The following is a 24,262-nucleotide window of genomic DNA, read 5'->3' as shown; positions in this document are numbered from 1 at the left end:
CACAGGGTCGTATTGTCCGCTGGACTAGCACACACACAGCCGTATTGTCTTCCAAAATGCGAGTCCGGCGGACATATTTATGTGCAAAACTACTTTCTTAGTCCGCCGGACTTTTGGGTAAAAAAAGTCCGCCGGAGCCCACACACAGGCGGATTGTCTTGAGTCCGCCGGATTTTTCCACCGGATTGTTTGATCGTGTGTACGCGGCTTAACTGTTTTTTCGTTGATTGTAGATGTTGAATAATATAATTTACTTTACGTTATATTTATTGTTCATTACTATGCATTTCTGTGTTTTTTTTCAGAGTTTAAGTAAGTCGAATGGGTCCAGTGGACCACTGTGCCCCCATAGTGTCAGCACTTGTATAGGACTATGGTCCTAGCCAACCACCGACCTCTTGGTGTGTTCCCGGACCTAGTTGCATAGTTGCTCTATTGCTTTATTTCGATTTTTTCTTCCGAGATTTTCTCGGCTTTACTGTGCTTTCTCTCTTCCACTACCTCCCTCTTTTTTTCCCACGACATCTCTTCTCATTTTTTTCTTCCTTTTCCCCTGAGTCCATGGGGGTTGCATCTGGAGCCAATGGTATGCTTTTAAGAGCTTTTCCACCATGACACTACACTGGTTGTCATTAAATGTTCAGGGTACGAACTTGCCACAAAAAAGGGTAAAAATATTTAAGTATCTTAAAAAACAATGTATTGAAGTTGCATGCCTACAGGAAACTCACATTTCTTCTGCCTCCTGCCCCAAATATGTTGACGCCCAATACCCTCAAGTGTTTTTGGCCAATGGCCCGACCAAGCAGAGGGGAGTCCTGATAGCTTTTCGCAAGTCGGCCCCTTTTCGGTGTGTTAAACAGATAGCAGAACCTGATGGCAGATAGCTCCTGCTCGTAGGTACTATCCAGGATACAGAGGTTACCATACTGACCTATTATGCTCCTAATTCTAACTCGGGAGCCTTCTTGTCACACGTCTGCTCCCTGTTGATATTGCCCCAAAGGGGGACCCTGTTGTTAGCGGGGGACTTGAATGTAACCCTGGATCCTGTATTGGACAAATATCCCTCTGAAAGGGTTGCCGCTTCCTCTGCAGCAAAAACATTTTCCTACTCCCTATGCTCTGGTGGATCTCTGGAGGGAATTGCACCCATTGAGTAAAGATTATATGTATTATAATACCCCACCCACACCATTCACACTCTAGAATTGACCATGTGATAATGCTTAGAAAACATCTCCCTTTAATAGAATCAGTGTCCATCCTGGCAGCCCCCTGGACAGATCATGACCCTCTTCTAGTAGTTTGTCGGTCTTTAGTGCATAACTCCCAGCATTCCTTTTGGATCATGAATGACTCACCGTTATCTCTGCAAGACATTCAGGAAGACCTGCTAAACACTTCAGTTGAATACTTTCGCCTTAACTCCACCTCTGTCTCCCCAGTAACCCTTTGGGGAGCCTATAAGGCAGTGCTTAGATGTCACATTATCCAGATAGCATCAAAATGCAAAAAGGAAAGACAAAAGTTGCAGACAGCACTGGAATCTCTGCTGGACTATATCTGCAGCTTTTAAGCAAACCCCCACACCCACAAATTGTAAACTTTTGGACCAGGCTTGCACAGAATTAGACTTATGTCTCACCGATCAGGCAGAACGTGCATTGCCCTGATCTTGCCAGCATTGGTATATCAAAGCAAACAAACCAAATGCAATGCTGGCCAAGAGATTACGTACTTTTAATACCAAACCCACCCCTATTACTTTACGCACTCGACATAATGTACTCACCAGCAACCCGATCCGTATACTGGACGAGTTCCGTCATAGACTCACTACCCTGTACTCAGCCCAAGATCTTACAACTGAATGGGATAGGGAGGATTTTCTGCAGCGTATTTCACTGCCTACCATATCCGAGGCACAGGTGGAGCTCATGGACCATGACATCCAGGAATTGGAGGTTCGACAATGTATTAAAGACTTAAAAATAGGGAAGAGGCCAGGTCCGGATGGCTTTACGGGACTTTACTATAGAAAGCTAGTGGAGGTGTTAGCCTCTCCCTTGACGGCAATCTATAATTCTGTTAAAAACTATCAGAATTTTTCATCTGACCTCCTGACAGCTAATATAGTGATGTTGCCAAAGCCTGATCATGACCATACCTCTTGGGCTAATTTCTGACCTATATCACTTATTAATGTTGACATGAAGATCCTCACCAAAATTTTGGCTAATCATTTGAATTAGTTCCTTCCCCGCTTAAGGCCTTCATGACACCTATCAAATGCTGCTATGGGCCACTATTGATCTGATCGAATCACATCCTATACCCATTTCCTCTGTACCCTGGCTCCCTCCCCCGAAGCACCCACATGCCTTGCTCATTGCCCGTTATTTCCCCCCAGCTGTGAAAACCCTACACAATTCTCGTGGTGGGCAGATAACTGATTCACTGATGTCCATTCTCTGTTCACCCCCATGAGAATACTAACATTTGAAATGCTTAGATCTTCCCATGAGATACCCCTTCGGGAACATTATAGCTACCTTCAAATCAAACATTTCCTTCAGCAACTCATAAGGGATCAACCTACCCCATACACCTTGACCCCCTTTGAAAGGATTTGCAGGGCTACACCTCACTCTCCAGGGGTAATATTCCTACTTTACTCCTCCATCATCGCCATTATGAAACCCACAGTGAGGTTATATAATCTCCAATGGGAGAAAGACCTGGGTAAACAATTGGATCCAGAGGACTGGCAGATCATGACGATATCCCTTAGAAAGAGCTTAAGGAATGTTCTAGCTCTAGAAAATGCATACAAGTTGTTCTATAGATGGTATTACACACCTGCTAGGTTAGCTTGTTTTATCCCCTCCTACTCTCCTCATGGTTACCAGGGTTGTTCACTAGAAGGTACCATGGCCCACATTTGGTGGACATGTCCGAAGGTATGTAGACTTTGGGTCAGGGTCTATACCCTTTTACGCAATAGGCTCCACTCTAACTTGGAGAGACCCCATGAAGCTCTTCTATGTAAACCTATCCTTGAACTTCTCCGCCCGGAACACCAATTGGCCCTACACCTTTTTAATCCAAATAAGCTGACCATTGCGAGGGCTTGGAAAACCCCTGTACTTAGCTTCAAAGCAGTGAAAAATTGTATGAACAACATTATGATTAATAAGAAACTGACGTCCCTGGATTCGGACACACAGAATAAAATTTCTCAGGGTCTGACAACCATGGATAACATATAACCAACCCTCCAGGTTCAATAACCTACTTTTATCACACTAAAGGTTTCCGGTTGCATCCACCCCCCCATGATGGACTCCCCCCCCCCCTTTCCCTATTCTTCCTTTTCTATTTCTCTTCCCCCCTATTCTATGCTGCCTACCCATTCTCTTCTTTTTATGTGTATTCTCCTTTATGACTCCTGATATCAAGGAATCGGTCTACTAATAAGGGTTACAGTGATACGGGACAAACAAAATAAACAGACTGGACTATTTTATTATTTTCTCTTTTATCCATAATCAACCTGCGGTGGATATAAGAATGTATGCACCCTTTTATGCTGCTTTTGCTACTTTTATTATTTTCTTTACATTTGTGCCTACCAAACAACATATTCTGTGATATTGATTGAACTTTAATACGGAGCATCGCTACTGTTTTTTTATATTTTTTTATTTTTGTTTATTTTTGTACTGATGAATACTGTATAACATATATAGCATCCCTTTGTTGGGATGCTCCTCTTTATCTTATGTCTGATGTAACCAGCACACTGTTACACTTATTTGTTCACTTTTCTATCAATAAACCTTTGTAAGAGAAATTTTCCACATTTTGTCATGTTACAACCAAAACCATAAATGTATTTTATTGGGATTGTATGTGATAGACCAACACCAAGTGGCACACAATTGTGAAGTGGAATGATAAATGGTTTTCAATATTTTTTACATATAAATATGTGAAAAGTACGGGGGTAATTTGTATTCAGCCCCCCTGAGTCAATAATTTGTAGAACCATCTTTCGCTGCAAGTCTTTTTGGATATATCAGGCTTGCACATCTAGAGAGTGACATTTTTGCTCATTCTTATTTGAAAAATAACTCAAGCTTTGTCAGATTGGATGTTCAAGTCTTGCCACAGATTCTCAACTGGATTTAGGTCGGGACTTTGACAGGGCCATTCTAATACATGAATATGCTTTGATCTAAACCATTCCAGCTCTGGCTGTATGTTTAGGGTCATTGTCCTGCTGGAAGGTGAACCTCCATCCCAGTGTCAAGTCTTTTGCAGACAGGTTGTTTTCTAAGATTGCCCTATATATAGCTCCATCCATCTTCCTATTAACTCTAACAAGCTTCCCAGTCCCTGCTGAAGAAAAGCATCCCCACATGATGCTGCCACCACCATGTTTTATGATGCTGCAACCACCATGTTTCATGGTGGGGATGGTGTGTTCAGCAGTGTTAATTTTCTGCCACACATGGTGTTTTGCTTTTAGCCCAAAAAGTTCAATTTTGGCCTCACCTGACCAAAGCACTTTCTTCCCCATGTTTGCTGTGTCCCCCATATGGCTTCTCGCAAACTGTAAACAGGACTTCTTTCTTTCAACAATAGCTTTCTTCTTGCCACTCTTACATAAAGGCCAGATTTATGGAGTGCACAACTAATAGTTGCCCTGTGGACAGGTTCTCACACCTAAACTGTGTATCCCTGCAGCTCCTCCAGAGTTACCATGGGCCCCTTGGCTGCTTCTCTGATGAATGCTCTCCTTGACTGGCCTGTCAGTTTAGGTGGACGGTCATGTCTTGGTAGGTTTGCAGTTGTGCCATACTCTTTCCATTTTCGGATGATGGATTGAACAGTGCTCCGTGAGATGTTAAAAGCTTGGGATATTTTTGTATAACCTAACCCTGCTTTAAACTTCTCCACAACTTTATCCCTGACCTGTCTGGTGTGTTCTTTGGCTTTCATGATGCCGTTTGTTCACTAAGGTTCTCTGAAGGCCTCTGAAGGCTTCACAGAGCAACTGCATTTATACTGAGATTAAATTACACACATGTGGATTCTTTTTATTAATTAGGTGACTTCTGAAGACAATTGATTCCACTAGATTTTAGTTAGGGGTATCAGAGTAAAGGGGGCACATCACATTTTTCACATATTTATTTGTAAAAATGCTGAAAAACATTTATCATTTTCGTTCCACTTGTGTTGGTCTATCGCATGAAATACATTTATGTTTTTGGTAGTAACATGACAAAATGCGGAAAACTTCAAGGGGTATGAATACTTTTTCAAGGCACTGTATTGCTGTCTGTGCCCCTGTCAGCTCACGTACACATGGTTGGAGATTTTGCCAACCAAATCCGTCGGATTTTGCCTGTCGGATTTAGTCCGACGGATTGTGTCCGAAACTGTTGCATACACACGGTCGGGCCAAGTTGGTGAAAAATCCGATCTTTCAGAACGTGATGACATAATTTCGTTACGATGGGACTACATTCAGGCTAGAAGCCAATAGCTTTGATGTAGGAATTTGATCTGAGCATGCTTGGCACTTGGTCCGATGAAAATGCTCTACACATGATCGGATTAGGTCCGTCCGGCCCAGTTGGTCGGGAAATATTTCCAACATGTTGGAAAATTGGGTCGGATGGAGATTCGGACAGAATCAGTCCGATGCATACCACACACAGTCGGATTATCTGACGACACGGTCCGATAAGACTCATTCCGACAGATTCTCCGACCATGTGTACAAGGGCTTAGGGAGAGTCAACCTCTCTATTTGTCCTGTTTACCATTATCATTAAAAGTGAAAGTAAATGAAAATCCCAAATTTTGGGTTGTCCCCAGAAAAGTGATAGAGAAGAAATCGTCCTATGGGAACACTAGTTCTGGTGACCTGTGGGTTCCCAAGAAATTCCATTAATTTGCAGGGATTTCCTCTCACTACCTGTTCAGCTATGGGACAGGAAGTTAAGGGAAATCTCTGCAATGAGACATAGATGGCGAAAAAAAAAAATCTGAAAGGTGTTATAACCCACCCTTAAACATGAACTTCAGTATGCTCACATAATTTGTAATAAAAACACCTTTACCATTCTGAAGTGTCCCTCCAACCACTTTGCATATTATTTTATATATACTGATAGTTCTGCACTTGCCAAATATGTTGTAGAAATCTCTCTCCACTGAGTCTGTCTGCATTCATTTTAACTGTGGGCAGCTGAAGCTGCTGCCTGTTTACTTCCTTGATTTACACAGACACACAGAGGCACACCTCCAGTTCTGCAGCTCTCATTGGCCCTCATTGCACAGTGGCATAGTGGCTAGCACTCTCGCCTAGCAATAAAAAGGGTCGCTGGTTTGAACCCCAACCACGACACTACCTGCCTGGAGTTTGCATGTTTTCCCTGTGCCTGCGTGGGATTCCTCCGGGTACTCCGGTTTCCTCCCACACTCCAAAGACACGCGGGTAGGTTAATTGGCTTCTGTCCAAAATTGGTCCTAGTATATGAGTGGGGACCTTGGATTGTGGGCTCCTTGAGGGTAGGGATCAATGTTGAACTGGATGGACTGATGTCTTTATTCAACCTTACTAACTATGTATCTATGTGACTCATCCTGGCTCCCTTCCTGGCAAACTCGCATGAGAGCTGTGCATGATGTCATAAGCCTAGGCTATTTGACAAGAAACAGGAAGCGGGCTGTAGAAGGTATTACTGGCAGAAAAAAAAAATGTTTTACTATCCACAGTTAAAACAAGAGCAGAAGATTTACTTGATTGAAAGATGAAAAAAAAAAAATAACTGAAGTTCTGCAAAATTTATAAAAAGGTTTTGCCTATAGTTCTACTTTAATTTGCATATTATTATGACTCAATACTAGTAATACTGTCAATAATATTAATGTCAGGGCTGGGCTCAGCCCTTCCTTCTCTGAGCTGGCCGCTCAGCTGTTGGCTAATTGCCAGCTCCTATCTCTCCACAGTTACTCAGCTGTTGACAGTATCCTGCTCGTCCGTCCTGCCTACTTAAGCTGTCCAGTCCAGAGGTTCTCTGCCTTCGCCTTGGTCAACATCACAGAAACTTCAAGACTTGCTTTGCTGACATCCCTTCAGGCTCCAGATCCTGCTTGCTGTTCCACTACATTGATGCCTGACTTCTGGCTTGGCTGACTATCCTTTCCGGTTACTGAACTTTGGCTATGTTTTGACTACATTTGTTCTTTTTACTTTTATTATTAAACAAGTGTGATTTAACTGTACTTCTGTCTCGGTCTGATTTCATGGTTTCTGACAATTAATAATGATAAAATACCTGACAATGTGTAGTTAAAGAGGAAGTAAACCCTTCCAAACAACTTGGACCTACAGGTAAGCCTAGATTAAGGCTTACCTGTAGGTCCAAGCAATATCTCCTAAACCTATATGGTTTAGGAGATATTTGCCCGAAAATGGGCACCGCTGTCTACGGCGCATGCGCCGTAGACAGCGGCGCGCAGGCGCACTAAATGCGGCAAATCCATGAATGGATTTGCCAAATTTGTCGACTCCCGTGCGCATGCGCGGGAGTGACGTCATCGCGGCTTCGCCGAGTGGCAGCGGCGGAGCTGCGAGACGCGACTCCCGTGCGCATGCGCGGGAGTGACGTCATCGCGGCTTCGCCGCTGTGATTCGTCGGAGCTGCGAGACGCCACCAGCAACATGGATGCGGCAGACTACAGGGATCAGCGGCGACTTCGCTGGCTCCTGTGTCAGGTAAGTGACACATAATGAGCTACTATGCGATGCATAGTAGTCCATTATGCTTTACCTTTGCAGGGAAAAAAAGAGGAAGTAAACCCATCAGGGTTTACTTCCTCTTTAAAATCAGCCAGAAAAACATGTATTTGTTTTTAAAAACAAATGTCAATTAAAAAGTTTTTTGTTCCCTTTCCATGCTACATTGAGTTCCCTTTGGAATTTGAAAATGGTTATTAACTAGTAGGGTTACGGCAGCTGATACAGCAGCCTAGGTACAGCATGTAAATATACCAGGACTGCATCTATCATTACTCCTACAAGGGTGTTTACAGGCAGTTACAGACTTTGAATTGTTCAGTATAGCTTAGGCTGGCATTACGTTGAATTTTGAAAGAATTTGCTTTTGAAAACCAGAAAATTTGTACATTTTGTGATCCAATGGTGCCACCATTGATTTAGAAATCCGACCAACCAAGCCTTCAATTTCACCTCATGTTGCTATAGAAAATTATTTTCATGGCTGGGAATCTTCTTTTCTTTCTGGGAATCTTCTTTTCTTTCTGGGAATCTTCTTTTCTTGCACATGCGCATTTCTTTTTCGATTCATCATTGATTAGAAAATCATTTGTTTTTCCAAAAATTTCCAACATGTCCGATTACTCAAATTCAATGGCCACACAAAAATCGTCTGTTGATGCAGCCCACTAATGGTGTGAAATACAAACGAAAATTCTTAGAAAATTCTTTTGAAATTCAACCCATGTATGGCCTGCCTTACTTTTACTGATAAAAAACCTGCTGCCGTGAAGCAGATGATGTCTTCAAGAGTGTGTTTTGCCACTATCACACCTAATGTCAGGATGTAGTGAGCAGGCAGAGAGATGACAGCTGGCAAACTTGCCGTTACTGGAATTTAATCATTGGGGTCTGGACTTTAAACAGGGAAAAAAAAAGTTTTTCTTCTGAAGTGTGGTATTTACACCTTGGGTAGATATTTTTTGTGAGCAATCCCTTAATGTAGAACTATAGGCAAAACTTTATTTTTTATTTTGGATAGAGTAAAGGATGGTTTTAATCCCTGTCAGATTTTGTTTTGCCATCTTTGTCCCATTGTGGCGATTTCCCTTAACTTCCTGTCTCACAAACCCCAACAGGAAGTGAGGTGAAATCACTGCAAATTAAGGGAATTCCTTGGGGGACCCCCAGGTTGCCAGAACTTTTACTTTTACTTTCAATAATAATGGTCAACAGGACACACATCTCTTGAGAAGAGGAGATTAAGGGGTGATATGATCAACATGTATAAATACATAAGTGATCCATATAGTGAACTTGCTGTTGAGTTATTCACTTTAAGGTCATTACAGAGGATAAGGGGGCACTCTTTACTTCTAGAGGAAAAAAATAAGTAACCTCCAAATACAGAAAGGTTTCTTCACATTAGGAGCTGTGAAAATGTGGAATAGACTCCCTCCAGAGGTGGTTCTGGCCAGCTCAGTAGATTGCTTAAAAAAAAACCTGGATTGTTCCTTAATGTACATAATTTAACTGGGTACTAACATTTATAGGTAAAGTTGATCCAGGGAAAATCCGATTGCCTCTCGGGGGATGAGGAAGGATTTTTTTTCCCTGCTGAAGCAAATTGGAGCATGATTTGCTGGGGTTTTTTCACCTTCCTATGGATCAACTGTGGCTGAAGGATTGTGTATATGGAATTGTATGATTTTTTTTTTTATTTAACTAGATGTCTTTTTTCTACCTGACTAACTATGTAAATATATAAATAGAGAGAATGAATCTCCCGAATGTGGGCACAGGCAGCAATAAAAAATGAAAAACTATGACAAGCATTCTACTCCCTTTCCACTCTAAAATTAAATAGAGTTTTGCCTTTAGCTATACTTTAAATAAAGCAGTATTAAACTCAAAACCCAAAATGTTAATAGATTGCAGCTTTCCAATCATTCGTTTTCTGTTTTAGGCTTTTCTCCTTGGTGATCCGACCAGGAACACATCTCCTGTATTAGAGTGCCTCCCCTCTGGATGAAAGAGCAGCAGCATTGTTAATCTGGGGGGATGAATAACAAAAGACGTATTGCCTAGATCACCAGTTAAAAATAAAGAAACAAAAGTCTAAAAAAGAAAACAAATGCAGCCACTATATCTAAGAATTACTAAGATGCAATATAAATGTTGGCTACATGCACTCTATAGTAACTATACATTTTGTCATGTAAAGCAACAGGTTTAGATTAATGTCCTCCTCCTCGGCAGCATATACTCATCGCCCTTTCGTTTCAAACTTTTTTATTATCCATAAAATATCACAGAATAAAACAAGAAGTAGTCTGTTTTGATGATACAAATGGTATCTCACCATAGAGATTGCGTACAACTTTTACAGAAAAAATATTACAACATTGTATGTGTAAACAACAGTCGTTACTATGAAACAGAGCAGAGTAGTAATACGACTGTAAGGAAAGATCGAGTGGCAGCGAGGAGTGCCCCTGGAACAATAACACATAACACAAACCAGTCATTAACAGGTCAGGGGACTATTGGTCATGAGGAATTCTTAGGCTATGGGCCTTGTTCTTGTTATAGGGAGTATGTACATAACATTTTTAATCAGAGGGTAGAGAGAGAAGAGAAGGGATGGGAAAAGAGAAGAAGTGTACAGAAGTGAAGAAAAAGAAAAAAGTAGAGCGAGAAGGAGTATAGTAGTGTCAGTAGGACAGCACGGGAACCCAGAGGGCTACCAGATCATTCCATAGTACTTGTATAGTACTTGTACTGGGATTTAAAGTATAAGCAGACTCGTGTCGAAGTCAACTGGCAGGAAGTTATCTGCCCACAGCGTCCAAATTTTAGAATGTTGAGGAATACGATCTAGAATTGTTGCCTCGATTTTACTGTGGCTCATGGCTTGGGTTACTCTGCTTTTCATTTCTTCTATGTCAAGCTTTGGGGTCTTCCAGGCTTTGGCTATAGTCTGCTTAGCAACCATGGTTAATTGGAGCAGGAGGCGGATTTGGGCCCTAGAATAATCTCCCTGTATATAGTTTAGGAGGGCCAAGGTGGAGTCAGGGGTCAAGGTTTCATGAAGTAGAGTGGAGGCCATTTGGAATACTACCGTCCAAAACTGTTGCATCGGGCATGACCACCAGATATCTCCACAGCCCCCAGGGCCACTACGTTTTGGGTGGAGGATTTAGTACTGGCCCAACTATTGGACCAGTCCTCTCCATCGAGTGTTAATTGCAGGTCTTTGGACCACTGGGTTGATGGGGAGGTAAAATGATTATATAAACGTGATATAATACCTGGGGTGTGAGGATCAGAATTACAGATATTTTCATAAAGAGATAGGCTGTCCAGGGAAGAACAGGAACCAATCGTTGTCTTTACGAAGTGGGATATTTGGAGATAGCGGAAGGATTCTTTGGAGGGAAATTCAGCTTGGGTTTGGAGGTCTGAGAATGTTTTTAGGGTGGTGTCCATAACAAGGTCGAATATCCTGTGCAGTCCACCCTGGAACCAAAAGGTAAAAGGAATCAGGTTCAGTGAAAGCAGGGTAAATTAATGGATGGCCTATAAAGGGCACTAATGGAGTGTGAGGAGACACCAGTTTAAAGGGACCTCGTAATCTGTCCCATAATTTCAAAGAATGACGTGTGACCAGGTTAGTTATGGGACCACTGGCTGAAGGGGGCAACCAAAGAATGTTAGATACCGTTAAGGGATAGAGGTCTATCGCCTCCAAGCTGACCCACGTTGGGACTTCAGTAGATGCATGAAACATAGTGATCTGTGCTAGCTGGGCGGCGTGGTAGTATTTGGCGAAGTTTGGAATACCAAGACCACCATTCATTTTATTACGGAGAAGAATAGATCTCGGTACTCTAGGCTTAGTTGGTCCCCATATATATTTGAATACCCGAAATTAAAGTATGAGGGAACAGCAATCGGGAGGATTCTGTATAAATACAAGAGTTTAGGGAGTAGGGACATTTTGACAGCTGCTACTCGACCCAGCCAAGAGACACAGAGAGGTCTCCAGGTGTCTAGAAGAGAGGTCAAATGCATTAGCATGGGGAGGTAGTTTGCTTGGTAGAGGGAAGCTGGTTCTCTGATTAGTTTTATACCTAAGTATGGCAGAGAGGTGGTAGACTAAATAAAGGGGAAGTAGCTTTGTAGATGAACAAGTTCAGAATGTGGGAGAGACGCATTGAGAGCCCTGGATTTTGACTGGTTAACTTCTAGGCCTGATATATGTTTGCAAATTTGTCTAAGCCCTTGTGCACACGGTCGGACATTCCGATGGAAAATGTCCGATCGGACCTTGCTGTCAGATAATCCGACCGCGTTTGGGCTTCATCTGACTTTTTCCATCAGAATGTCCGACCAACAAGAGCTGGATATAAAAAATTTCCGACAACATGATTGGATCGGACTTTGTCCGATCATTTGAAGAGAATTCCAATCAGACAAAGTGCCCTGCATGCTCAGATCAAATTCCTAGACCACAGCTATTGGCTACTAGCCTAAACGTAGTCCCGTCGTAACTAAATAACGCCATCACGTTCCGAACGATCAGATTTTCCGACAACTTTGTCCGACAGTGTGTATGCAACACCAGTTTCAGACAAAATCCGACGGATTTTGTTGTCGGAATGTCTGACCGTGTGTACAAGGGCTAAGAATTGGATAAAATTTGGAAGGGTTGTGCGCGGAGAGGTTACAAAAAGGAGTGCATCATCTGCAAATAGGCATGTTTTATGAGAGGTGGATGCAATCTCAAGTCCCTTGATATCTGGGTTTGCCCTAATCAGGGCTGCCAGGGGTTCGATAACAAGAGCAAAAAGTAAAGGGGAATTAGGGAATCCCTGTCTAGTCCCCCGTTCTATAGAGAAACTGTCCGAGCGGAAACCTGAGTACTTAATATAGGCTTGCGGCTGATTATATAGGGAGTTTACCCATTGTAAAAAATATGGTCCAAAGCCCCAGCGTTTGAGAATGTAATTTAGATAAGACCAGGACACTGTGTCAAATTCCTTCCTAATATCAAGAGACAAGAGCTGCATTGGAATGTTACAAGTTCTGGCAATAGGTTGGAACAGTACAACCTGCCTTATATTATCACCAGCTTATCCTCGAGGCATGAAACCCACCTGGTCTTTATTGATTAGTCTTCCAATAAGGGGATTAAGGCATAATGCCATGATTTTAGCTAGGATTTTGATGTCCAGATTAAGTAGGAAGATGGGCCTGAAGTTTTGAACCATAGGGAGTTGTCAGTGTTGGGTTTGGGTATCATTGCTACTACAGCAGTCAAGGTGTCTCGGCCAAAAGCATGACTTGGTAGTAGGGCGTTAAAAGAATTGCATAGAAGGGGGGTGAGGATAGTAGCACATTTTTTAAAATAAGTGCTGGAAAGTGCGTTGGGGCCGGGTCTCTTGCGAGATTTAAGGGTCTTAATTGCTGCGGTAACCTCTTCGGTTGAGATAGGTTCTTCTAGAGACTCCCGGTCGTAGTCAGACAAAGTGAGTAAGAGTATGTCGAGAAACAATGTTTCAACTCATCGCCCTTTTTTTCCCCCTCTTTTGCTCCATTCAGCCACCATGATTAAGTAAAATACTTCTGGGTGTGCTCATGCTTGGTGAATGGTTTATCATAGCTACACAGTTAATCTGACTGAAAAAAAGACAAAAGTCCATACAGTTCACCCCCCCCCCCCCCAAAACAAAAACAAAAAATGTGGGGCTCATGGGCGTTCTCTGTCATTTGAAAGCTCTGAATGAGGGCTGATTCTTCCTTCCTGGTGTTCAGATGGAAAAAAAATTTGTGTATGTGTTACTCAGAAGGGGGCATTGAAGTGAATTTGATGCTTTGTACAGTAAACAAACACAGCTTAATTGTAAACATACCTAATTTTTTAAAAATTAGTCTTTCTTTGTTTTTTAGGTGAATACTGTAAAATATTGTAACATGAGATTCTTTTATAAACAAATATAATATAAAAACTATCTTTACCTGTGTTTGTGAAGGCCTGAAAGTCGAGTCAAAGCCATTCTGCAAAGCATTAAGGAAGGGCTGAATTTTGTACAGCCCATGGGTTGTTTGGCTGGAGCGAAAGGCCACAATGTGGAAGAACTTCAGTATTTTCTCAAATCTTGATTGCGTCATTGTAAGAGCAATACTCTTGTTGCTATAAAACCCACCACTCCATATACTGAGCACTGACTCGCAGTGATGGGTGCTAGTCGATATCATATAGCCCAGGAAAGCTTTCATTTCTGCAAGAGTGACATCCACCCATGCATCATCAGATCCAAACCTCTCCTGGTATTTCTTGGCATACATATTTGTTTGTGTCACCATATTTTTAATTACATTGTCAGGGACAAAGAGCTGAAAGAAATCCATTGCACTGGAAGTAGGTGGCATTTTACGTGTAGGTCCTGCAAATAAACACAAATATATATTTCATAGTTATTATCCTAAAAAAACGTATATAACAGAATAAGAGATAAAGTAAATAACTTAATTTCTGCTTTTGGCTGTTATTTTAAAGCCTAACTTCAGGTTTACTTTCATATTAAATAGATTGTTTGGGCCAGCTTGGCCCAAATGAACTATTTCCTTTAATAATAAATGAGCCCACTGTGAATATTACATACAGTATACATCGCTGTGTTCTAGAAGTGGTGCAGAGACTTCCCCACCGCTGTGAGAACAAATTCAAGTCAGGCCTGACACTGCTCAACCATTCACAAGAAGCCTTGTATTTTTATCAATAGATTCAAGGCTTCCTCTGACTGGCTAAGGTGGAACGGTAGGTGGCATCATAATCTACATCTCAGCCAATCAGAACAAGCTTGGTTTCATTGATAAAATGCCTTTATAAAACTGGTTTTATATATCTTAAAGCTGATCTTCAGCAATTACCTTAGACTGATCCAACCTGGTTACATCTAACGATTCATATATCACAGAGCTGCTAGGAATTACCTTACCCTGGCCCAGCTTGGTTGCATCTAACTATTCATATATGAGGGCTGCTGGGGATGTAAAAAAGCACTGTAGTAGCCTATGATACATACAATCTGAATTGGTCTCTTCAAAGTGCTGCTTGAGCAATTTGCATTTGTATACTGAACACAGGGGGTTGCTCACTTGGCACCTTGGCCATTCAGAGAACGTCTGTTTTTCCAGTGAATACAACGTGTTTTTTGTTTGGGCGAAGTGGAGATCATAACAACATTTGCACCTCCTCTCTGCCTCATCCCGAGAGCAACCTTTAATGGTGGCGAAGTGCATAGCTACAGCTACACTTCTGTCCCTGCAGCCACCTGCTGTCTTCTTTCCCCCCTTTTCTATGATTGCCTAGTGAGATCTACAGGAGTTCCATAGCATAAAATGTCATTACAAAGAGCTATCCCCAGGAAGTTTGATTACTTTGTTCCCATATATTCGTGAAGTATAAATGTAATACCTTATTCGAGCATCTTGCACTGTGGACTAAATGTATGTCCTTTACCTTGCTTAACTACTTCAGGTGAAAAAAAAAAATTATATATATATATATATATATATATATATATATATATATATATATATATATATATATATATATATATATATCATAGCCTTGAAAAATGATTTGGGGACAACAAAGGACTGCCATAAGATATTTTAGGTAGGTAAATCCTGTTGATCAAACTTATTCTACCTGCCACTGATAGAGAAAGTTTGGTCCATATCGCTAATTTCCGTTTAATAAAATTCTTCAAGGAAGCTATGTTAGCCACTAATGAGTCAGGCAGGTGCACTGTGATAAAGATCCCTAAATATTTAAGAAGCAATAGCTCATTTATCAAAAAGTTGGAGTGGGGGTGAGCATACAAAATATGTACCCATTGTCTAAACTTGGCATCAAAGCCAGTGTTTCAGGGAACTCTGTAAAAACATCCACTCTGGAGTCAAAGGCCTTGGCAGTATCAAGGGATGCAAAGGCACTAGGGTCTAGAAGAAACTCCTGCATCTGCACCATTATCTGCTCTCTTCAAATACTGATAGATGCTCATTTCTACATATTTTTTGTAGCTGTACATTTCTTCAATCAATTTTGGCAGGCAGCTGTCAACAAGGTAACACTTGCTGCAGGCAAAAAAATATCACTCTTACCCCAAATATATGCCTTTTGTTTGCCTCTATACCAAACACTCCTATCTCTTGCAACAGACTATTACGCTCCTTATTCAGCTTATTCAATGGATGATTGCACTCAGGGCCATCTTTAAGGCAGGGCAAAAGGGGCAGCTGCCCTGGGCCCTGCATTGTTGGGGGGCCCAAAGCAGCTGCCTCATACTTGCCAACTATCCCAGTTTAAATTCCCTTGTCCCTTGAAGTTTTAGTCCTGTGCTGTGTTTTGATATCTCAGTGCAAAGTGCTGGTACCAATGCTGCTCAGCTCTGCCCTATTGTTGTGTATGGATGACTCACCTGCAAACCCTGTGTTTACATGTAAATAACCGGCATTTATATTTAAATAGCAGCATCCTGCAGCACTGATATGTAAATAAAGGTGGCATTCTTATGCATAGCATGCTCCCCTGAGGTCATATCCACAATCTCCTATACTGAATTCTGCCCACTGGGGAGGGGCATGCTTGAAAGTCCTGCCTGCAACTGTGGTCATTAAGCCTACCATCAGCCTGTTCTGCAAAGGTAAGAAAATTGGTGGTGGGGTGGGGACAGGATACTGTGGGGTGTGCAGAGGTAGACAGAGAAGGAATTACAGCTTGGGGTGCACAGGTGAGCAAGGAGGGGATTTATGGAGGTAAGGAAGGTGGGTGCAAAGATGAGCAAAGGAGACAGGTAGAGTTAAAGGGGGGAGGGTTGGAGGGGAGAGGATGGGGGAGGTTTGGGGGTGCAGAGGCACTGCTATGTATCTGCTAAAGGGCAGCACATTTCTGTGGTGTCAGGAAAGCGATTTTGCATGTGTTCCCAACAAACACATGTGCACGCAGGCTAAATCTTCTCATTAAATTGAGGCTTGGTGTAGAATCCTTTCATTCAAACACTTGGCCACTGTGAATGCTCCCCTTACATTAGTGGTCAGTGTAAATCCCTCCTTACATTGGTGGTTACTGTTGTCAAGATATGAAGACATATGTAACACATATCTGTATATAACCCAGAGTTCCCCTTCAATATAAGAATGTATTTCTTTATATAATGTTTTTTAATTCTTCTTGGGTATTCTCAATATTGCAACACATATCTTGTTATTCACTTGTTATTGTTATTGTTATTACTTGTTATTTGCTTCACATGAGCTTACTGCCAGTAAAATGATAAAGCATATTATTCCCAGAAATGATGTTCAAATGTTTTTATGGAAAGTCCCTGTTTATAACATAACTTACCAAAAAGTCAGAATGACCTTTAAAGTTGTTATTGTGTTATGGCGAAAATGACCATGTGAAATATGAAATAGATTATCCTGGAATGTATTGTGTATTTTCTATTTTCACTCTTTCCCACACATAGACTGTAATGTTATAATTTTCTTATAAAAACGCTGTTACAAATTGAGTAATTTCATCACTTTCATCACTTTCCCTTTGGAAAGGAAGTGACGTGATCCTCTGTACGGAGATTGATTTTCTGAGTAAATATACATTGAGACGAATGCAACTTCGTAGATGTCCTTTATTTCAAGGCTGTACATAACATTTGGTGACCCCGACGTTCTTCTTATCTGCATCCCCACCTCCGGCTCTCAACCCGCAACAGGAGGGACAACAAAGAGGCCTCAGGTGAGAAAAATTTTATTTCTCATTATTATAAAGTACTATCTTTCTGTGCGGTTTTGAGGAGCCGGGTGGGGCTTGTGGAATACAGAAGGTAACACGTTCCTTTTTGATTTCAATGCATTCTGTCTATGTATGATTACTGAGAATAATAATGGTACCAATTATAGCTGATGCATGCAAATGTACGTACTTGTGTTTTTTGCTACCCTCAGAAATGACAATGTATATAGTTGTGTTATTAAGGGATGTGTAAGAGGCAGGTGCCACAATTTCTATGAGTGAATAGAAGGTGGTGAATGTTGAATTTTTTGTGTGATTTTTTGAGAAACATTTGTGGTCCTAAGGCGGATAGGTTTGCCTTCAGCGGACAGCCACAAATGGGTGAATGACCTGCTGTATGTTCTCTGGAATAGGGAGTTGAGAGATACTAGCCTATTACTACTCAGAAAGGAGACGTCCTTCTGAGAGTAGAACGAAGTGAGATATCTCAATATATGTACTGGGCTGCTGGTACACAGCCGTAAGAAGTAAAAAGTAGAGCTCTCAGTCCCGGAGCTCTAAACTATTGTCATTTCTGAAAGGGGTAACAGGAAAAACATAAAGAAAATGGGAAATTTGCTTGGAAAAAATATTTTACCGGTAATGAATACTTTTGGGTTAACAAAAAAAAGGGCAAAGAAATTATTAAAAATAGCAAAGAAAACAGGGTTAAATGTATCAAAGTTGCATCCAAACGCTCCTATCATCAAGATGATGGTAAGTGGAGAGCCGGATGCTTTAAAGCATCATGTAAAGTGGTGTAAAATTACAAAAAGGGAATACAAAAAGGACCCGTCGAAATGGTGGCCTCCACAAGGTGCATTTGACACCCCAACAATTGATGCGTTATTTAATTTACTTTTCAAAATGTCTGATTGTGGGGGGATTGAATGTTTGGCTGCTTGGGAAGAAGAGTCCCGAAAGAATCTAAAACCACCCCCTTATAAGATGTGTACTGAAAAAACTGCTCTGCATCTGGAAGATGAAGAGGAGCTTCCCAATGCTTGGGCATCCCCGTATGAGTTTGCAAGAAGGGATTTAGAAGTAGCATCTAGAGCAGCATCTGCCCCTATAGGTGAAGTTGATCCTGTAGAGGAAAGGGAAGAAGACACGGGAGAACAAAGTGCTCCCTACCCGCCTTTTCAGGTTACCCCTCAGCAGCAGCAAGCTGTTTCCAGCTTCTCACAGGAGGGAAGGAGTCGAAGGCTAGAGGGAGCCCAAGGGACTTCCCAGCGGAGGAGTAGTTTGGGATCTTCATTAGATAGAAGTGAGGGGGTAATATTTGATAAAGATGGACAAATTTGGCAGTACACTCCATCAAGGCCAAATGCTTTAGCAAAATTCACAAAGGTAGATCAATCACATAGCCCCCTAAGACAGATAAATCAAAAGTATAGCCCAGTAACTACAAGGCAAAAGGCAGCAAAACAGAAAACAACTCTGGGGGTACTGCATACTCCAGAAAGAAAAAGAGAAACAAGAGAGTTGCTTAGGTCTCTATTAAAAGAAAAGCCACTAGAGCAGATGCCCCTAAGGGAAGTAGCCCTGCCAGGAGGGATAGTGGGAGATCACTATGTAGCTAATATGGCCCAGGTTTATGTCCCGTGGAAGCCTAGTGAAATAAGAGCTATTGTAGCAGAATTGCCCAACATGGAAAAATGCCCTAAGAAATGGTATAAAAAAATTATGTGGATGGAAAGGACTCAGCAAGCCACATATATAGATATGTGGATCTTGATTGATTGTGCAATCCCTGAGAAGTATGTGGATGTCTGGAAGGTTTTTGCTCAAAAGAAGGGTGCTTGTCAGGAGGGAGTATTGAAGGTAGAAGAAGATGGGGCGGAAGCATATGAAAAAGCTGTTGATAGATTGAATGAGATTTTGAAAGACGTTTGATAAGGGACAAGATATGCGAGTGTTAATGGATGTTGTTCAAAAGAAAGGTGAGGATGTATTAGATTATTGGAATAGGTTCAAGGATGCTATACAGAAGCACACAGATTGGATGGTTGATGATGAAGCTGATATGAAACGTCCTGAGTTAGTGAATGTGTTGGTAGGAGGAATGTTGCCTGAAATAAGAGAAGAAATAGAGCTTAGAACTGTAGGATGGAGAAAGAAGGCTGCCCCAGATTTGGTTGATATAGCACAAGCAGCCTATGAGGTGCTCCAAAAGAGAAATGATAAAATAGAGAAGAAGGAGAAATCTAAAATAATGAATGTGCAAACTCCCGAAGTCAGAGAAAAGATCTCTGAGCCCAAAGGAGTACCAGTTTCTACGGTGCAGGTATCACCTCAGGGTATGCCTGTAGCTGATCCTCCCTATCCACCCTCAGGTGTAGTATACATTTCTAATTATGGTGTTCCCCAAAATAGACTAACTAATTGGAAACAAAATGAAATGCCCCGCAGGAATCCTAAAATACAATCCAGATATCAACAGATCATTCCAAATATACCTAGACCTGCGGCTCCCCAGCTTCGTGCTCCACCCACCTGCTTTAAGTGTGGTGTGGGGGGTCACCTGGCACTGGATTGCCGGAGGCGCTAGGATGAGGCGGAATGTGGTGATAATACGGAGGACCAAACAGTGTACCAGGCATTGGCAGCTATTGAAATTGATTCAGGTGAAGAGCCGATGATCATGATAAATGTCAATGGCGTTAACCTGTATAGCTTAATTGACACAGGTGCTTCGAGATCCCTTTTGAATGTCCTTGACCTTGACCTCCCGCTCTCTAATGAGAAAGTCTCATTGGTAGGGGTGAGTAATAATGTTATCTCAGCAGAGGTTACTAAACCTGTGCGAGTAACTTTGGGTGGACATTCAACAGAGCATTCCTTCGTATTGTCTCCACATTCCCCCTGTAATTTAGTAGGTAGAGATTTGCTGTCAAAAATGGGAGTGACCATTGCTTTATCCCCAGGGAAAACTATAGTGGATATACCCAGTGGAATGGAGCAGGAGGCTGCTGATCTCCTGTTCATGCCCTTATCAGTGAGGGAAATGGAAAAGGAGGGGGGGATACCAGAGGGAGTAAAGCAACAAATTAACCCCTCCATTTGGGTGACTGGCGCTAACACGCCTGGCCTCATGCAAGTTTCTCCGGTAAGACTAAAAAGAGACCCTACACTGCCAGTACCTAGACTACCTCAATACCCCTTATCCCCAGATTCAGTAGAAGGTATAAGGCCAGTGATAGAAGAGCTACTACAGGAGGGGGTACTCACCCCCTGTAGGAGCCAGGCTAACACTCCTATTTATCCAGTACCAAAACCCATGAAAGCTGGTGAGGGGAGTTGCAGGTGGAGGTTGGTACATGATTTACGTGCAGTTAATAAAGTGATTGTTCCATCTGTACCAGTGGTGCCTAATCCTTCGACAATTTTGGCAACGATACCTCCCTCTGCTACTCATTTCACAGTAATTGATTTAGCTTCAGCATTCTTCAGTGTCCCTGTTCATCCAAAGGACCAATGGCTTCTTGCTTTCACGTTTGAGAAAAGACAGCTAACCTGGACACGGTTACCTATGGGATATCATGACTCCCCTAGCTGTTTTTCTCAGGCGTTAAAGGACAAACTGGATGGGTGGCAGCCGCTCCATGGGTCCATCCTAATACAGTATGTGGATGATCTTCTATTGGCCTCATCGGATGAGGAAGCCTGTACTGAAGATTCTATATCCCTAATGAACTTTTTGGCCACTATTGGACAAAAAGTAGATGCTACAAAAGTGCAATGGGTTAAAACGAAAGTGCAATACCTAGGTCACTGCATCTCTCATGGCATAAAACACCTCACCGATAAAAGGAAACAGGTAATTGCTAAACAAAAAATGCCTGTAACCTTAAAACAATTAAGAGCATTTTTAGGACTAGTGGGCTATTATATTCCACTGTAATAGGTCCATTACAAGACTTGTTGAAAGGTCATACGAAAAGCAATTACAAATTTACCACAGAAGAGTTAACTCCAGCAGTTAAGGAAGCGTTTAAACAGATAAAGCAATCCTTGCTAACTGTACCGAGTCTGGGTTTGCCTGATTATAGCAAGGATTTTTATCTGTTTTGTACGGAGGTTAATGGACACGCCAATGGGGTTCTAACTCAACATTTCTGTGCCAGGCATCGCCCGGTAGGGTATTACAGTTACCCACTGGACAGTGTAGCCAGAGGTTTGCCTGGTTGCCTAAAATCAGTAGCGGCGGCTGCCCTGCTGGTAGAAAAAACTACTGACATTGTACTTGGAAATGACTTACCGTACATACTCGAGTATAAGCCGAGATTTTCAGCCTCTTTTTTGAGGCTGAAAGTGCCCCCCTCGGCTTATACTCGAGTCATCGCTGTCTGCCTGCTCGATCAGCGTGTCGAGCAGACAGACAGCGGACATTCTAAAATTCAAAAGCCGCGCCTCCGCCTTCGCCTGTGATAGGCGGAACACTGAATTTCCCAGCAGTCAGTGTTCCGCCTATCACGGACATCCGCTCATCCTCGTACTACGGATGAGGATGAGACCATGTCCGTGATAGGCGGAACACAGGCTGCTGGGAAATTCAGTGTTCCGCCTATCACAGGCGAAGGCGGAGGCGCGGCTTTTGAATTTTAGAATGGCCGCCGAGGCGCCGACGAAGAGCGGCGATCCTGGCAAGGCACGGGACGGAGGCAAGGCAAGGCACGGCACGGGACGGGACGGAGGCAAGGCACGACACGGGACGGAGGCAAGGAGGCAAGGCACGGCACGGGACGGAGGCAAGGAGGCAAGGCACGGCACGGGACGGAGGCAAGGAGGCAAGGCACGGGACGGAGGCTCGGGACACAGGCTCGGGACACAGGTAGGCTGGACACACACACACACACACACACACACACACACACACACATGGACACACACACACAGGGATGGATGGATGGAGACACACACACACAGGGATGGATGGATACACACACACACAGGGATGGATGGATGGAGACACACACACACAGGGATGGATGGATGGAGACACACACACACAGGGATGGATGGATGGACACACACACACACACAGGGATGGATGGATGGATGGACACACACACACACAGGGATGGATGGATGGATGGACACACACACACACAGGGATGGATGGACGGACACACAGGGATGGACGGACACACAGGGATGGACGGACACACAGGGATGGACGGACACACAGGGATGGACGGACACACACATAGGGATGGACAGGCATGTCTCACCCTCGGCTTATACACGAGTCAATAAGTTTGCCAGTTTTTTTGGGGGTAAATTGGGGGCCTCGGCTTATATTCGGGTCAGCCTATACTCGAGTATATACGGTATACTTAATGTGTCCGCATGACTTGGAAGCTATGTTAAACAGTGCTTATACTAAACATTTTTCTGTCCAGAGAATAACCCACTATCACTTGATTTTGCTGTCAGCTTCTAATCTAAAAATTCAACGTTGCCAGACCTTGAATCCGGCCACCTTCTTGCCAGAAGATGACACCGAGGAGATTGAGGACTCATACTTGGCACATGATTGTGCTACCTCAATTGATGAAGTGACCAAACCCAGACTCGACCTATTGGATGAACCCATCTCAGGCCTGCCTCTGTGTGCTGACCTATTTGTAGATGGCTCATCCCTTAGAAGACCTGATGGATTGAATCTAGCTGCTTGTGCAGTAGTGAACGGAGAAGGTAAACTATTGCATGCTGAAGTCTTGCAAAATTCTAAATCAGCACAGGCAGCTGAACTTACTGCTATTTGCGTGGCTTTAGAGCTTGCTGAAGGTGACACTGTGAACATTTATAGTGATTCAGCTTATGCTGTGGGTATCTTGCACAGTTTTGCACAACTTTGGCAGGAAAGAGGTTATCTTACAGCTGCAGGAACTCCTATCCAACACAAAGAATTGATTGTTAGACTACTTACTGCAGTACAGTTACCCTTCAAAGTTGCAGTAATCAAGTGCAAAGCCCACACCAGAGCGGAGGATAGTGTGTCTATTGGGAATGCTTTAGCTGACGAACAGGCTAGAACTGTTATACATTCCTATGATGCATCTAACCTGGTTTCTACTTTCACATTAATGGATCTACAAGTTGATCTAGCGGTACTATCAGCCTTACAAGACAGCTCGCCTCACAAATCTTCTTGGATCGCTAAAGGAGCAATCTGTGTAGAGGATGGATTATGGCGTTTCCATGGGAAATTAGTTGCCCCTCCGACTCTTTTTCCTTCTCTGTTTGCTTTGAGCCATGGGCCTTGCCATGTCTCAACAGGAGGGATGTGTCGGACGGTAAACAAACATTGGTGGGCTCCAGGTTTCCACACATATGCTGTTAAGCAGGTTCAGGAATGTGCAACATGTCAAATGCATAATATTGGTAAACCAGTTCCCACTCCTATGAAGCATATTCCATATACTGAGGAGCCATTTCAAATTGTGCAAATTGACTTCTCAGATATGCCCCCTTGTGGTCGTTACCGGTATCTTTTGGTTTGCGTGTGTCAATTTTCGAACTGGGTTGAAAGCTTCCCCACTGCGAAGAATGATGCCCGTACGGTAGTTAAATGTCTTACTAGAGAATTAATAACACGGTTTGGTATAGGG

At 42.7% G+C, this 24,262-nt stretch overlaps 1 protein-coding gene across 1 annotated transcript in view; it reads right to left on the bottom strand.

Moving 5' to 3' along the window:
• Positions 1-24,262, bottom strand: part of PGBD5 (piggyBac transposable element derived 5) — a 265,648-nt gene that overhangs the window by 131,448 nt on the left and 109,938 nt on the right. The window contains exon 2 of the mRNA XM_077486583.1: positions 13,820-14,247. Within this exon, the coding sequence (XP_077342709.1) occupies positions 13,820-14,247 (428 nt within the window). The remainder of the gene's footprint in view (positions 1-13,819; positions 14,248-24,262) is intronic.

Source organism: Lithobates pipiens, unplaced genomic scaffold (genome assembly GCF_037356315.1).
Source record: "Lithobates pipiens isolate NorthernLeopardFrog02 unplaced genomic scaffold, aLitPip1_a1.2 Scaffold_18, whole genome shotgun sequence".
In the NCBI taxonomy this organism is placed as follows: domain Eukaryota; kingdom Metazoa; phylum Chordata; class Amphibia; order Anura; family Ranidae; genus Lithobates; species Lithobates pipiens.
The sequence above is the reverse complement of the archived record's forward strand: the minus strand, read 5'-3'. Positions and strand labels throughout refer to the sequence as shown.